Raw genomic sequence first — 12,734 nt, 5'->3', positions numbered from 1 at the left:
TTCATGCCAGCTGGGTGTTGGGGGGGGGGGAGAAACACTGCTTAGGGGAGGGGGATTCCCCCTTTCGTTGCTGTAAAACAATATAGCTGTGAGCGTCTACTTCTGATTGTCCTTTGATACATACAATGAACTATATCTATATTTAAAAAAAGAGAGATCTTGGGGTCTTTTTAGCCTTGTTGCGATTCCCCCCCCCGTTTTCTTGCCAGTTAAGAATTAGTCTTAGTGTAATGCAATAGCTTCTGTTAACCATGACTGTGAAAATGATTTCGCTCTCTCTCTCTCTCTCTCTCTCTCTCTCTCTCTCTCCTCTCTCTCTCTCTCCTTTCTCTCTCTCCCCCCTTGAGTGGGGCGAGAGATGCTCTCAGCGGTATAGAGAATATGTGGACAGACTATACTGACAGGGCCATCCCAAGCAGAGTTGCTGCCTCCTTAAGTCCGCTGGAGTCAATGGGGTTAGAAGGGTACAACTCAACTCGGGATGGCCCTGTGCAACTCTGAAAGCTCTGGTTTCCCTTCTTGCTCTTTCCAAAAGATAGGAAACCTGTGAAAACCATATTAGAGCACGTTCGAAACCAAACCTCTCTCTCTCTTTCTTTCTCTCTCTCTCTCTCTCTCTCTCCCCTCCTGTTGTGGAGGTAGCTCTGAAAACATACACCCCCGACAACATGAAACTGCCTATTTCTGATGTAGTTGTTTCCTTTATTTTAAAAGTTGACTCCCTTCCTTTTGGCTTCCGATTTTGCTTTGTTTATACGTTTGTCTTTTTAAATGTCTCTATCTTAAAAAGAAAAAAGAGAGCCTCTCTCTCTCTCTCTCTCTCTCTCTCCCTCCATTTAGTTAGCATGCGCACAGTGGAACAAGTTGTAAAAAGTGCTTTCCCCCCTCCCCCTCCTTGGGTTTTTGGGTTTTTTTTTCATTTACCTTAGATTTACTGTGAAAAAAAGAGAATGTATACTGTATAAGTGAATTACTTTATGGGGGGGCGGGGAAACTAATGCTATATTTTGTCCTCTTCACTTTGTTCTATTGTTGAAGCTGGAAGCAGCGGAAGAAAGGAGTTACAATAAAGTTTACAAGTCACAATTTCCCCCTGACATGATTCTTTCTTCATCCGGCTTAAAATTTCCTCCTAGGGGGACGTCTTGAAGAGAAGAGTTTTTAAAAAATGAAACAAAACATCACTGTCCAGCTACTGTAACCCATTAAAGCTTTTGGAAGGACATGGAAGAAACTTAGGACTGATGGTGAAAATGCACCTTAAGTGAGCGGTGGGGGACAAACTGGATTTTATAAAGAGTGTGGTTAACATTTCTTCTATGACCTCTCTGGGCCAAAAGGATGTTCTTATTTTTCGGGGGGGGGGGACTTAAGTTTGTATCTGTGCATGTGCTTAGTCGCTACTGAATTCTACCGTCCTCCCAACTCATACCCCCCCCATCTCAGAGAGCCCCAGTCCTAGGATATATACACCTTCCTTCTCTCCCCCCCCCCCCCGCATTTGCAGCCTAACCTTGAGAAGGATATCTGCCAATCTCTTTAACTTCTGAGGCTATCTTTATTCATAGTTGTCATAGAAAGCGCTGATAAGTTTCAATGAAACGTGTGCGTTTCCCGCCCCCCCCTCTCCATTTCTCCCTCTCCCCCTCTTTCTTTTTATTTCTTTTCCTTTCTTTCTTTGGATGCCATCCCTGCTTCCCTAGCAGAAATCCGAGTCACCAGCTGGTCACATTTTCCTTCTCTCCGTAATTGAGTCCAGCAGAAGAGCTGACACGCTTAAATAGAGATCTGTTGTAATCTTTCCTCCTCTCCCCCCTCCCTTTCCTCCACCCGGAGTGGGGGGGGGGGAGACATCTCCAAGGCTCAGCCTGTGGCTGTGGAATAAATTACTTATTGAGCTCAATGGCGTTTAGAAGGAGGGGAGCGATATTGGGGGGGGGTATGAAGTATCGTTTCGTTCTGGTGGGCCTGGAGGTGTTGGAGATCGCAGGAGGCGGGGGAGGGAACCAACTTCAGAGCCCGCGGAACCTGATAGTGTAATAAGATACTCGGCTGGAGGCCACGGAATAGGGCGGGATAGATGTGTCAGTTGGGTGAAATAGAGACCGGGTGAGACCGGTGGAGATGGGAACTGAGAGGCAACCGCGTGGAATCGCCCTCCCTGAAGGACTGCAGCGTTTCTGTTTCTTCTAGGCAGGGTGGGTACCATCCTGCAGGAAGTTCTCTTGCCAGAGTCAAGCAGCAAGGATGGGCTGGCAGGGGAGAACTTTCGAAGCCTCCTGCTTTCATCAGCAAAGCCAGACTCTTCTCCGTCCCCTCCGACTTATCCTAGCCTTCCACTTCTTCTCTCCGGGGTTTGTTTTCGCCCTCTTCCTCAGCCGCCTCCCGCCTTCTCCCGGCCTTCTCCTACCGCCCCCCACCCTGCTTCCCTGCGAGCCGGTCTTGAGCGCCTGAGCTCACCGGTGGCCGAGCGACTCGCGTGCCCAGTTGCTCTCCTTCCACGCCCCTGTCTTGGGAGATTCGGCCTCCGAGCATCAATAATGCAGCGTGTTTTATAAATCCCAACCAGCCCTCCGTACACAGCGGGCTTTTTTGCCCCTTTCCCATATTACAAGGGGGACGGGGAAGAGGTGGAAGGGAGGGAGGAAGCTCGGCGCCCATTGGAGGCGCCCGGATCACGTGGGCCAGAGTCACATGGCCAAAGGGAGGAAAAAGGGGGTCCTTTTTGGTGTAAATCTGGAGTCTAATTCCGTAATATATCACGGTACCTCGTAAAACCGACACTAAAACGTCCCGGCCTACAAATCACCCGGCCAGATTATGAGTTCATTGTATTATGCGAATGCTTTATTTTCTAAATATCAGGCCGCAAATTCGGTTTTCCCCTCCGGAGTGTTTTCTGAGCAAACTTCTTGCGCATTCGCTTCCAATGCTCAGCGCACCGGGTATGGCTCCAGTTCCACGGCCTCTTTCGCTGCTTCCATGCCTGGTTTGTACCCCAACGGGAGCGGCATGCACCCCCAGGCCCCCGGCATGTACTCTAGCAGCTACGGGCTGGAAGCCGGCTCTTTCAACATGCACTGCTCCCCCTTCGAACAAAACCTCTCCATGATGTGTCCGGGAGACGCGTCGAAGCCCAACTGTAACAAAAGCGACCAGCGGGACCCAGACTTGAGGCACGAAAGCAACTTGCGGATATATCCTTGGATGAGGAGCACAGGTGAGTGTCCTTCGGGACCGGAGGGGCTGTGTGTGTGCGAGAGAGAGCCAGCGAGCTGGGGTGGGCTTGGGGAAACCTTGGGGAGAAGAGAATGTAAATGGTTTGGATGGGAGGGGAAGCTGGGGGGGAGGCTGGCTCTCTCAACTCCTTTATGACGTGTTCCTCTCTCTCTCTCTCTCTCTCTCTCTCTCTCTCTCTCTCTCTCTCTCTCTCTCTCTCTCTCTGGCTCGTCCCCTCTTCGTCTTTTCCAAAGACCCCAGATGAAAGCGTCCCCAGGAAAAATAAATAAATAAATATTTAAATATTTATTTCTCTTCTTCCTACTGCTGATTTCCTCGACGCAACTCCTCGGGCAGTTACGTATTTAATTGTTGGGGGGCGGTCTGGCGCAACCGCTTCTCTCCCCCCACCCCGTGAATTTGGTTCAGGAAATTGCTGTTTGTTGCTTTTCTTCAGGAATAAGCTTCTTTTTTGTTGACGCCAAGAACAGGACAGAGGGGTACAGAAGAAGGGAGGGGGAGCAGGAGAGACGTGTGTGTGTGTGTGTGTATGTGAGTGTATTTCTTGCGTAATATGACAGCTTTTTAATTGATCAAACCGACACTATAGGACGTTCCTTCGGCCCTGAGATTTCACACACGCGCAAAAATCTTGACTTTCTTCCCCTCACTGCTCGTCAGACTCCGCAGAACCCTCATATATCCCCCTCCCCCCCAAAAAAGTGGTTGGAAAGGAATGGAGTAATCAGAAGGAGATAAATACCACCCTTTTGCAAACGGGCTCAGGGTTTGCATGTTCAGTTTAGGAGCATAAACGTACACCGGGGATTGTTTACATGGTAAAAGGCGGTGAAGTGCGAAAGTGTTTGGTAACAGCAGGGCAAATGCTTAGTAATATCTAGCCCATCACTGCCTCTAAACTGTGTATGTATATTTTCTCTGTTTCGACCAGCATCTTAGTTTCTACTTGTTAAAGTCAGTCCCAAACATTTGCTTTATTTCTGAGCTATCAAGCAGCGGAATTACATGCAAGAAAGGGGGTGGGGGGAATTCAAGAATGAACTTAAATTCACATTGCAGGAATTTCCTTGTTTTGATGGGACTGGTGAGTCATCTCCCCTTTCTTTTTCAATAAACCTAACCAACACATAAGTACAGTGAAACATTTGATTCATGAAAAGTTTAGAGTTAGGCAGAACGCTTTCTCGAACCTGAGGTTCAGTAAAAAGGTGGGAGGGGACGTAACCTCGGTTGACTTTTTATTTAATGTCATGTTATTCAGGGGGGAAACATGTGGGATATTTGGTGGAGAAAAATCAGAAAACCTGTGGCTACAGAGTACATTCTTGTGTCTCCTGCTCCCATAGAAGTTACCGGTGTAGGAAAAGTCTATAGACATCTGAACAAAATAGTCGATACTAGTTTTCCCCCTTTTGGTTTTCAAGGGAATATTAAGAGGGTCTAAACATCCTGACAGACATAATTTACTGGTAGCTGTTTTGGTTAAAAACACACACACAACCTCAAAACAACAGTAGTTCGTATATTTATTAGGAAGAATGACAAAGCAATGCAGGCAGAGTTGAGGCTATCCAGTCCCTTCCTTGGCCTTCCTTGCAGATTTACAAGGGTATCGTTGATAGGGAAACTAGGATGGGTGGGTGCGACTTCTGGAAACCCTACAGCCCCCAGTTCATTCTCATGACCCCAAAATATACCAAAACTGATTTCAAAGGTGTTACCCTATGACCGTCAAAAGTGGAAAATAGATGAAGGGTCTGTGTGTGAGAGAAGCTAAGGTAATTCCCAATGCAATCTTTAACAGAATTCAGGGGTCTTAAAACTGTGCTTGGAATTGCACTGTAAGAATACAAAAGTCACTTATTAAATCCCTTTCATTTCAATGCTTGAGAGCTCATACAAAATATAGGAAGATGTCATATCTATCTATCCGTCCATCGGTCCAGCGGGACACAGACCTACAGGTACCTTGTAAATATCTTATACCTCTTCTCTTCATATTAAAACTATCTGTTTACCGACTCTTCCACTTCTCCCTCTTCCTGTTTTTCAAAGAAAAACCAACTATGAAGAAGCTTTTTAGTACACTCCGAGAGGGGAGAGGTGAAAGACTACAGTACATAATCTAAATCAGGTCTACATGCAAATTGTAGGAAAGCTGGGGAAGGGGGGGGGGGAGAGGCGCATCAACCAGTACTTCCTAAAGTCTTAGGTTTAATGGATTGGGATAGTTGTTTCTTATTTTTCCTGATCTATAAATGCGGTTTACAGATGATTTTTCAAAGTCCAGGGGCTTTTAAACGTGTGTGTGTGTGTGTGGAGGATGGGGGAGACCAGTTTAAGAATAACCCTCTCATTTTCTCCACGGTTTTTAAAACACGGGCTGTTGGGGAGGGGGCAGGGCGGAAGGTGGGTTGGAAAAGGTTCAGACGCGTCCTGTGCAGTTTGAAGAGAGCACTTTCTCATCACTCCCTGGTTTCTTTGCCAGTTCTCAAGCACTTAAATCGGCCTTCCAGATAGTCCTTTTTTTCGCCTCACCAGAGTCTCTTTTTATCTTTCTTGTCTGGCCTTTGGATAGATTTGGGAGATTCCGTTAGCCAAAGGAGAATGCGTCTTGGTCTGCCCATTCAAGAGAAGTTTATGGCGCTCCCTTGAAAGATTTTACAACCCCACATTCCACAGACGTCTTTACCCCCCCCCCTTAACAGCCGGACTGGCTTTTCGACTGTCCCTTTCTTAAACAGAAGACCATCGCTGCCCATCCCCCACCCGCCTACCTTTTTTTGGTAAACAACAAAACCCTAAACGCTCCGATGGTGTCTTCGGTGAATGGTGTAGGCTGATTTTTGAGGGCACAGGAGCAGAAAAATAAACGTGTGTCTATTCACAGGCAAAGAGCGCCAAGTCTGTTTTACAGGATCATACCCCGTGAGAGGACTCCAAGAAATGACAGGGGAAACAGGTCGCAGGTTTAAAATCGAGATTCTTTGGATGCTCGAGTAAATTGTTGTGGTCAAAGACAAGATTCTTGCTTTGAGGAATTCCCATGCCGACCAACTGTATCCAGCTTCCGAATTCCCTAATGAAAAAAAAATACAGTAAATACCATTTTTTCCCGTAGACAGTCAAAACACTCACGCAATCCGAACTAGGAAGGAAACAAGATCACACACACACACGTTGTTGTTGTTAAATTATTGCAGTTACAGCTACTTTATGGAAAGAGCCGGCCAGATGTGGAAATAAATACCAAGGAGATGCTTGCTTCAAATGAGTACCTTTCCATTTTACCCTCACAAGTAAGACTTAATGGGATCACAGTTAAGATAAATAAATACGTGTTTAATACAAGTACATTCATATCTCAAGAAATGTTTTTTGGGGGGATGAGAAGATATATATATACATACACACATACAAATACGCACACACACATATACACATATATATTATGTGTATATATACACACACACACACCATATATACTTTATAATATATGCCATACATTATATACTTTATAAGTATACCCCCTCCCTACCCCAAACCCTTGGTGGGCAATGCAGTCCCTTAAACTGCGGTCCTATGAAAATCGACCGGGAAAGAAGGCAAATAGGATGGTCGGCTGGACTGATAAACAGTAACATATTTTTGAGACCATATTGTTGAAAAGGCCTTTTCAAGAAGCCTTCATTATGGCGGCCGATGCCATGTTGAATATTTGTGCGTTATGTTCTTCTTTTTACATCCCTTCCTTCCTTCCTTCCTTCCTTCCTTCCTTCCTTCCTTCCTTCCTTCCTTCCTTCCTTCCTTCCTTCCTTCTGTTTATTTATAAATGCTTACAATAAATGCAAACTTTAATCATCCTTGTTCAGCAGAGAGAGAGAGAAAGAGAGAGAGAGAGAGAGAGAGATTTGACAGGTAAAGGGGCCAGTTAATCCAGACTCGGCTAAAATAATTTGAAGCACAATATGGAATTAGAATATATATATATCACCAAGGAGAACTCATCGGAGTCTGTGTGTGTGTGTCTCTCTCTTTTAAACAGGGACCGACAGAAAGCGAGGCCGCCAGACCTACACCAGGTACCAGACGCTGGAGCTGGAGAAGGAATTCCACTACAACCGCTACTTGACCAGGAGGCGACGCATTGAGATAGCCCACGCCTTATGTCTTACAGAGAGACAGATCAAAATCTGGTTCCAGAACAGGCGTATGAAGTGGAAAAAAGAAAACAAGCCGGCAGGTCCAGGCTCAAACAGCCAGGAAAAACCAGACGCCGAAGAAGATGAAGAAGAGTGAAGGGGGGAGGAGGGGGAGGGGGGACGAGAGTGAGAGTGAAAGAAAGAGAGAGGTGGGTGGAAAGTGTGAGGAGCAAATTGACTGCACTGTCCAGAAAGTTAAAGCAAGGAGCGGATTTTTAAAAATTAGCGAATAAAGACTGTACATTAAACAAGAAACTAAAGGAAAACATACAAACAAACGGAATGGATGGTCTCGTCTGTTTCTTGGCTCTTGGAAAACTACCTATATTAACATTTCTCTCCTTTTTTTGTACAACAAAATGGATAATAAATCTACCTATTCAATGTCTCTTTAGAATCAAATATAGATAATTTTGTTTTCCTGTGTGGGTCTTCATATCTAGTCCATGTATTTGTAAATTTTCTTGGTTTTTTTAAAGGTTCTTTTGTCGTGTAATTTTTTACTTTAAAAATAGTATTTGAAGTGAAACAGTGGATGTGATTAGCACTTTTCTTTAGAAAACATGAACTCCAAACTTATGAAGGGAATACAATGCTGAAGCATAAAATGTTGTACATAATTCTATGAGATTCCTGTATTTCTTTTCTCCTCTCTTGGTAGATTTGTGACTCTAAGTCTGGTTACCGGTGCTGTATTTCCTTTTTTCCTTTTTTTTTGCTTGTTTGTCTATCTTGGTGTATATTTTTACATGTTCGACAATGGACCACTTCCTTAAGACAGTCACTAGAAAAAACCGAAATTAATATTGTGCTGAGTAAACTGATGTATATGATAGATAGCAAAATAATTTAATAGTTGGCCAAGCCTTTTTATTCGTATTTTGTGATTACTATGCGTAGGGGGGGGGGATAATTAAAAATAACCTTACTGAATATGATCTGAAATCGTGTCGGGTCATTATTACTCTTGGGTATGTGTGTACGTGGGTGCAGTTATTTTGCATGGGGACAATTCCGCTGGAATGAACCAAGGGCTCTTGCACGATTCCTGCTTCACTGGGGCTTGCACCGAACTTCCTGATAAAACCTGCGGGTGTCTGCATGGTTCCCAAGATCAATTTTTGGACTTTTTTAAAAATAGGATTTTCTTTCTGAAACCGGTTGTTGTTTTACTCCCGTGCTCTTCAGCATCATTGATATAGCAAAAATTGCTTTCTAGTTAAGTCCCACTGTGTAAAACCGCGGTGCTAACCACACTACATTAAAAACAGAGGCGGAAAAACTCCGGGCTAAGAAAATACATGCGCATTACGTCATATTTGAGGTCTACCTCCGCGCAAGAAAGTCCAGCTTTGAGCTTCCTGGCTCCCTCAAGAAACAAAGAGGCAAGAAGAAGAAAAAGAAAACAACAACAACAATAATAATACCTACTAAATAATACCTTGGGGCGGGAGAGAGCAAAGAAATAGCGCAATGGCGCTGGATTATTTTCTTCAGCGTTGCCCCCTCCCACAACTTCGGTAGTTTTATCGGGGGGAGGGGGACACGCACTTCTTCCATTAGAGACAAATAAGGCTCCACATAAAAACGAATATAAAATAAATGGAAGCAATAAAGCTCAGGGAAATCTGCATGGTGAAACAACCAATTTTAGACGATATCAATATATCCTAAAAATAATAATTTTTATTTCGTGCTTGAACGGCAAAGATCTGCAGTAGTTGGGGATTGTATTGAACATATATTTAGCCTCTAAGGTAGAATAATCCGAAATAAAATAGGCGACAGTTGGGGTACAGGGAATTAATATTTTTCTTTGTTTTTCTTCCTACATCTACATAAACACATTTGACAGATTTAATATTTTAAAGTCTACTGTCCCCTAACAACATCATTTTTAAAGAACACATTCTTTCTGCTTGCAAGTGATTTTTCAAAAGATGTAGATAACATTTCAAAGGGAAAGGAATGTTCCTGCTACAGGATCGCTGTCCTAGCTTTTAAAAGAACATTCTCAAAGAGGTTTCCTTCCATTTGAATGTTTTGAGGAGCCAAGAACCTAACATTTAAAAAAAAATCTGCCTGTCAATATTCTTTCTGGCAGATATGTATACAAATTGTCTGTTAAGTAGATGTGTGTGAATCTTCTTAGAGACCTGTCAATCAGACCTCCTTAAATATATAGGCTGTGTTTGTGTTTACGGATTTGTGTGAATATGTATGTATTGTTCTATGTGTTGTTCGTACTTGCGATTGTGCCTGGGTGTTGTATATATATATATATATATATATATATATATATATATATATATATATATATATATATATATATATATATATATATATCCATCTGTAGAATGTGTCATATAGACAGCATCAGGATACACACACAGGTACACAAACACAGGAATGCTCTCTAGATAGATGCTATAACCAAATATTAGGTACAAATAAAATAGCCTATGAGAAGAATAACTGGTTTACTATGACGGGTAGACTTGAACATACAATCACACACAGAGATGTGCGTGAGCGAGTCTATGTGTTTACTGGAGCTCTGTTCATGACTAACTATGCGCAGTACGTACCAGTTAGATACAAAGGTGCTGTATTTTCCCCCTCCTTTGAATTTTAAAAAAATGGCAATATGTTGTTGTTTCCTTGGAAAGTAAATTGGAATCCAGTAGACCTTTTTCCAAAGCGGAAATTGGATCCCATCGCCCACCTACTACGAATTTGCTGCATTGGACCACTGCTATTGTTTCCGTGGCATGTACCACTGCGGTAGTGGACTCTCCTGGATGCAGCAGTGCGCCTGTGCGTCTTTCTTGCCCTGTATTCACGTATAGCTGTATCTTTAATATCAAATATACATATATATATATATATATATATATATACATATGAGCATGTGCATGCTCGCAGAGTAGTGTACCAATGCCTGTCTGTCTGCCTGGCTGTCTATCTAAAACGCTACTTACACTTGTTATTATCCAAAATTCAATTCCCCCCCCCCCCAATTGCGGGGGGATCAACACTGTAAATTCTTGGCAAATTTCCGGAAGGGAAACCGCCTAGGGTTAGAAATAGCATCCATTTTTAAAAGAAAACAATAAATAGATTAAAATAACAGAATGGTACTCTTTGTCCTAAAAAAGACCTTTTGAAATAATATATGGCTCGATGCCTGAGTTGAACCATCTCTTCGGTAATTAAAAATTACAAGCAAACACACACACACATAGAGGCAGGCACACACCCCTAAAAAATAACAAGATTCTTTGACGAGTGAAATGCTCTGGTCAATCTTTAGTCTTATAAAAGTGGGTTCCTTTAACCTTTCCTATATAAGGGTTGTTCGAGACCCCCCATCGGGAAGTGGAGGGGGGTGCGAAATCTTTGCATATTCTTCTCTTCGGGTTTTTTAAAAAAAGAAAAGATGGCGGCTGAGAAAAAGACTGCTGTTAAAGCAGTCATGAAGAAATGCAATAAATTCCTTGTTGTTTTATGAAAATTTACAACTTTGTGATAGAACTTTATGAGTGGCTGGGTTCTGCGATTGGCCAGAGCTGGTCATGTGGACTGCTAACCGTGAACATGAACTTTTTATGATTTCCCATGTGGTTATTCTACCATTCTTTTGGCCGCTGTATCTTGGGTCGGATCACTGTCCTCTGTAGGACTCTCGCCTCTTTCAACATTTTTTTAAACTTACATGTGTAAGCTCGATAGGGCTAAAAATAGAGGAGGAGAAGGAGGACACACACACGCACACTCACACACACTATCCAGGAGTGGTTTTAGATTGCGACTATTATCGATTTTTTTCTCCCCTTCCCTCCCTAATTTTCTATGCTAAATTTCCGTGCTAATGGGTGGGGGGGGGGAATGTTTCTCTGTCTAGTGATGGAGAGGGAGATGGAGAATCTGTACCGGATGGAGGCTTTTGTCATTTTTCAAAGAGGGAAGTTACTCCATTTTCTGTGCAAAAAGGACTGGAGCAAAGGAAAAGCTCTCAGAAGTAGCAATGGACGGCTATCAGGTTGGGACAATATTTGTCAGCTAGCACATAAAAGCAAACGCAATTCTATTCTCCCCCTCCTCCTCCTCCTCTTCCTCCTCCTCCCCTTATACACAGAATGATGGGCGTCGAAAGGTAAGCGAATATATTTATCTTTCCCCCCCCCCTTTGGACTTGATAGTTGTTTTAATGAAAGATTATGTACGTCGAGGTGATCTTCATTTTCTCTCTTTAAAAGGATACAGGAAAAAATCAAGGGGCGGAGGTGAAGGGATGTGACCTCGTTTATTCTCTTTCTATAAGTGACCTCTTTCTAGAACTAAAGGGAAAAGGAATGTTCGAAGGAAGGAAAGAAGGAAGGAAGGGCGATATGGTGCTACGACACGAGACTTAGAATATTCGTGGCACCTGGACATGGTCTCTAAAGAGAATTCCTGCAGCATCTAAGTGAAGGAAGTCTGCATTTTGAATACTAAAAAAAAAAAAGATCAGGTGCCTTTTTTCTTGCCCCCCCCTCAAACCTCTTCTCCATCGCAAAGGCACCCCCCTCTCAGAATAACGATCTTGCCAGAGTTGCTCTGTCCTCAAACGAATCCCGTCTCTTAAGGAAGTTTTTGTACAGAACCCAGTTGGAGTAGATGCTTCTCTCCAGTCTTCGGTGAGGATGTATGAGATTTTTCTTCCAAAGTGCTATTCTGTGGGGGTGGGGTAGGGGCGAGGGGAGAAGAGGTAATATTATAAATTATTATTTTTTAAAACCCGAGTGATGAAAATTACACACAGTGCCCTCTTTGTTTTTCTTTTTTAAAAGAATGCTAGGAAATGCCGAAATGAAAGGGGATGAATATGCTAAATGGACTTCGATCCAGTAGAATTGATTGCATGGATTTTTTAAAGTGCATGTGTGTGCCTGTTCGTGTGTGCACGTAAAAACGTTTCTTTTGGGTATTTGAAGCACTTATTTGCCATTGTTTAGGCACTTGAGAAGTCGTTGTGTCAGGGGGCTGGGAAATGTCTTCTTGTACTCTCCAGGTATATTGAAATGTTTATTTTTAAGATGGCAGAAATGCTTAAAGAAACGGAGTATTTTCAAATATTTCATGAACAACATGCCAAATTTACTGTGATCATGATGTAGTATTTTTTTAAATGTGCATGTTTTTAAAACTATAACTGGATCTTATTTGAACAACCAACACACTATATGAACAACCTACGAATTGACTGCTGTTTCTAAGTGCTAGAAGTTACATGCTGCTTTTAAAATAAAA

The 12,734-nt window shown here is 43.0% G+C and overlaps 1 protein-coding gene and 1 long non-coding RNA gene across 2 annotated transcripts; one reads left to right on the top strand and one right to left on the bottom strand.

The window, feature by feature from the left end:
* The first annotated feature begins 2,777 nt into the window (after nucleotides 1-2,777).
* HOXB7 (homeobox B7) lies at nucleotides 2,778-8,155 on the top strand. Its single transcript, XM_054993529.1, has 2 exons — nucleotides 2,778-3,220; nucleotides 7,286-8,155. Exons 1-2 carry the CDS (start codon nucleotides 2,821-2,823, stop codon nucleotides 7,537-7,539), a joined length of 654 nt encoding a protein of 217 aa, XP_054849504.1. The 5' UTR covers nucleotides 2,778-2,820; the 3' UTR covers nucleotides 7,540-8,155.
* Nucleotides 4,750-12,153, bottom strand: LOC129338958 (uncharacterized). The gene is made up of 2 exons (XR_008597979.1): nucleotides 11,985-12,153; nucleotides 4,750-6,319 (listed from the first exon to the last, which is right to left on the bottom strand). It is a non-coding gene; the product is annotated as an uncharacterized LOC129338958 (long non-coding RNA).
* Nucleotides 12,154-12,734: the final 581 nt, after the last annotated feature.

This window comes from Eublepharis macularius, chromosome 12, assembly GCF_028583425.1.
Source record: "Eublepharis macularius isolate TG4126 chromosome 12, MPM_Emac_v1.0, whole genome shotgun sequence".
NCBI classification, from domain to species: domain Eukaryota; kingdom Metazoa; phylum Chordata; class Lepidosauria; order Squamata; family Eublepharidae; genus Eublepharis; species Eublepharis macularius.
This window is presented reverse-complemented; position numbering and strand designations above follow the sequence as displayed.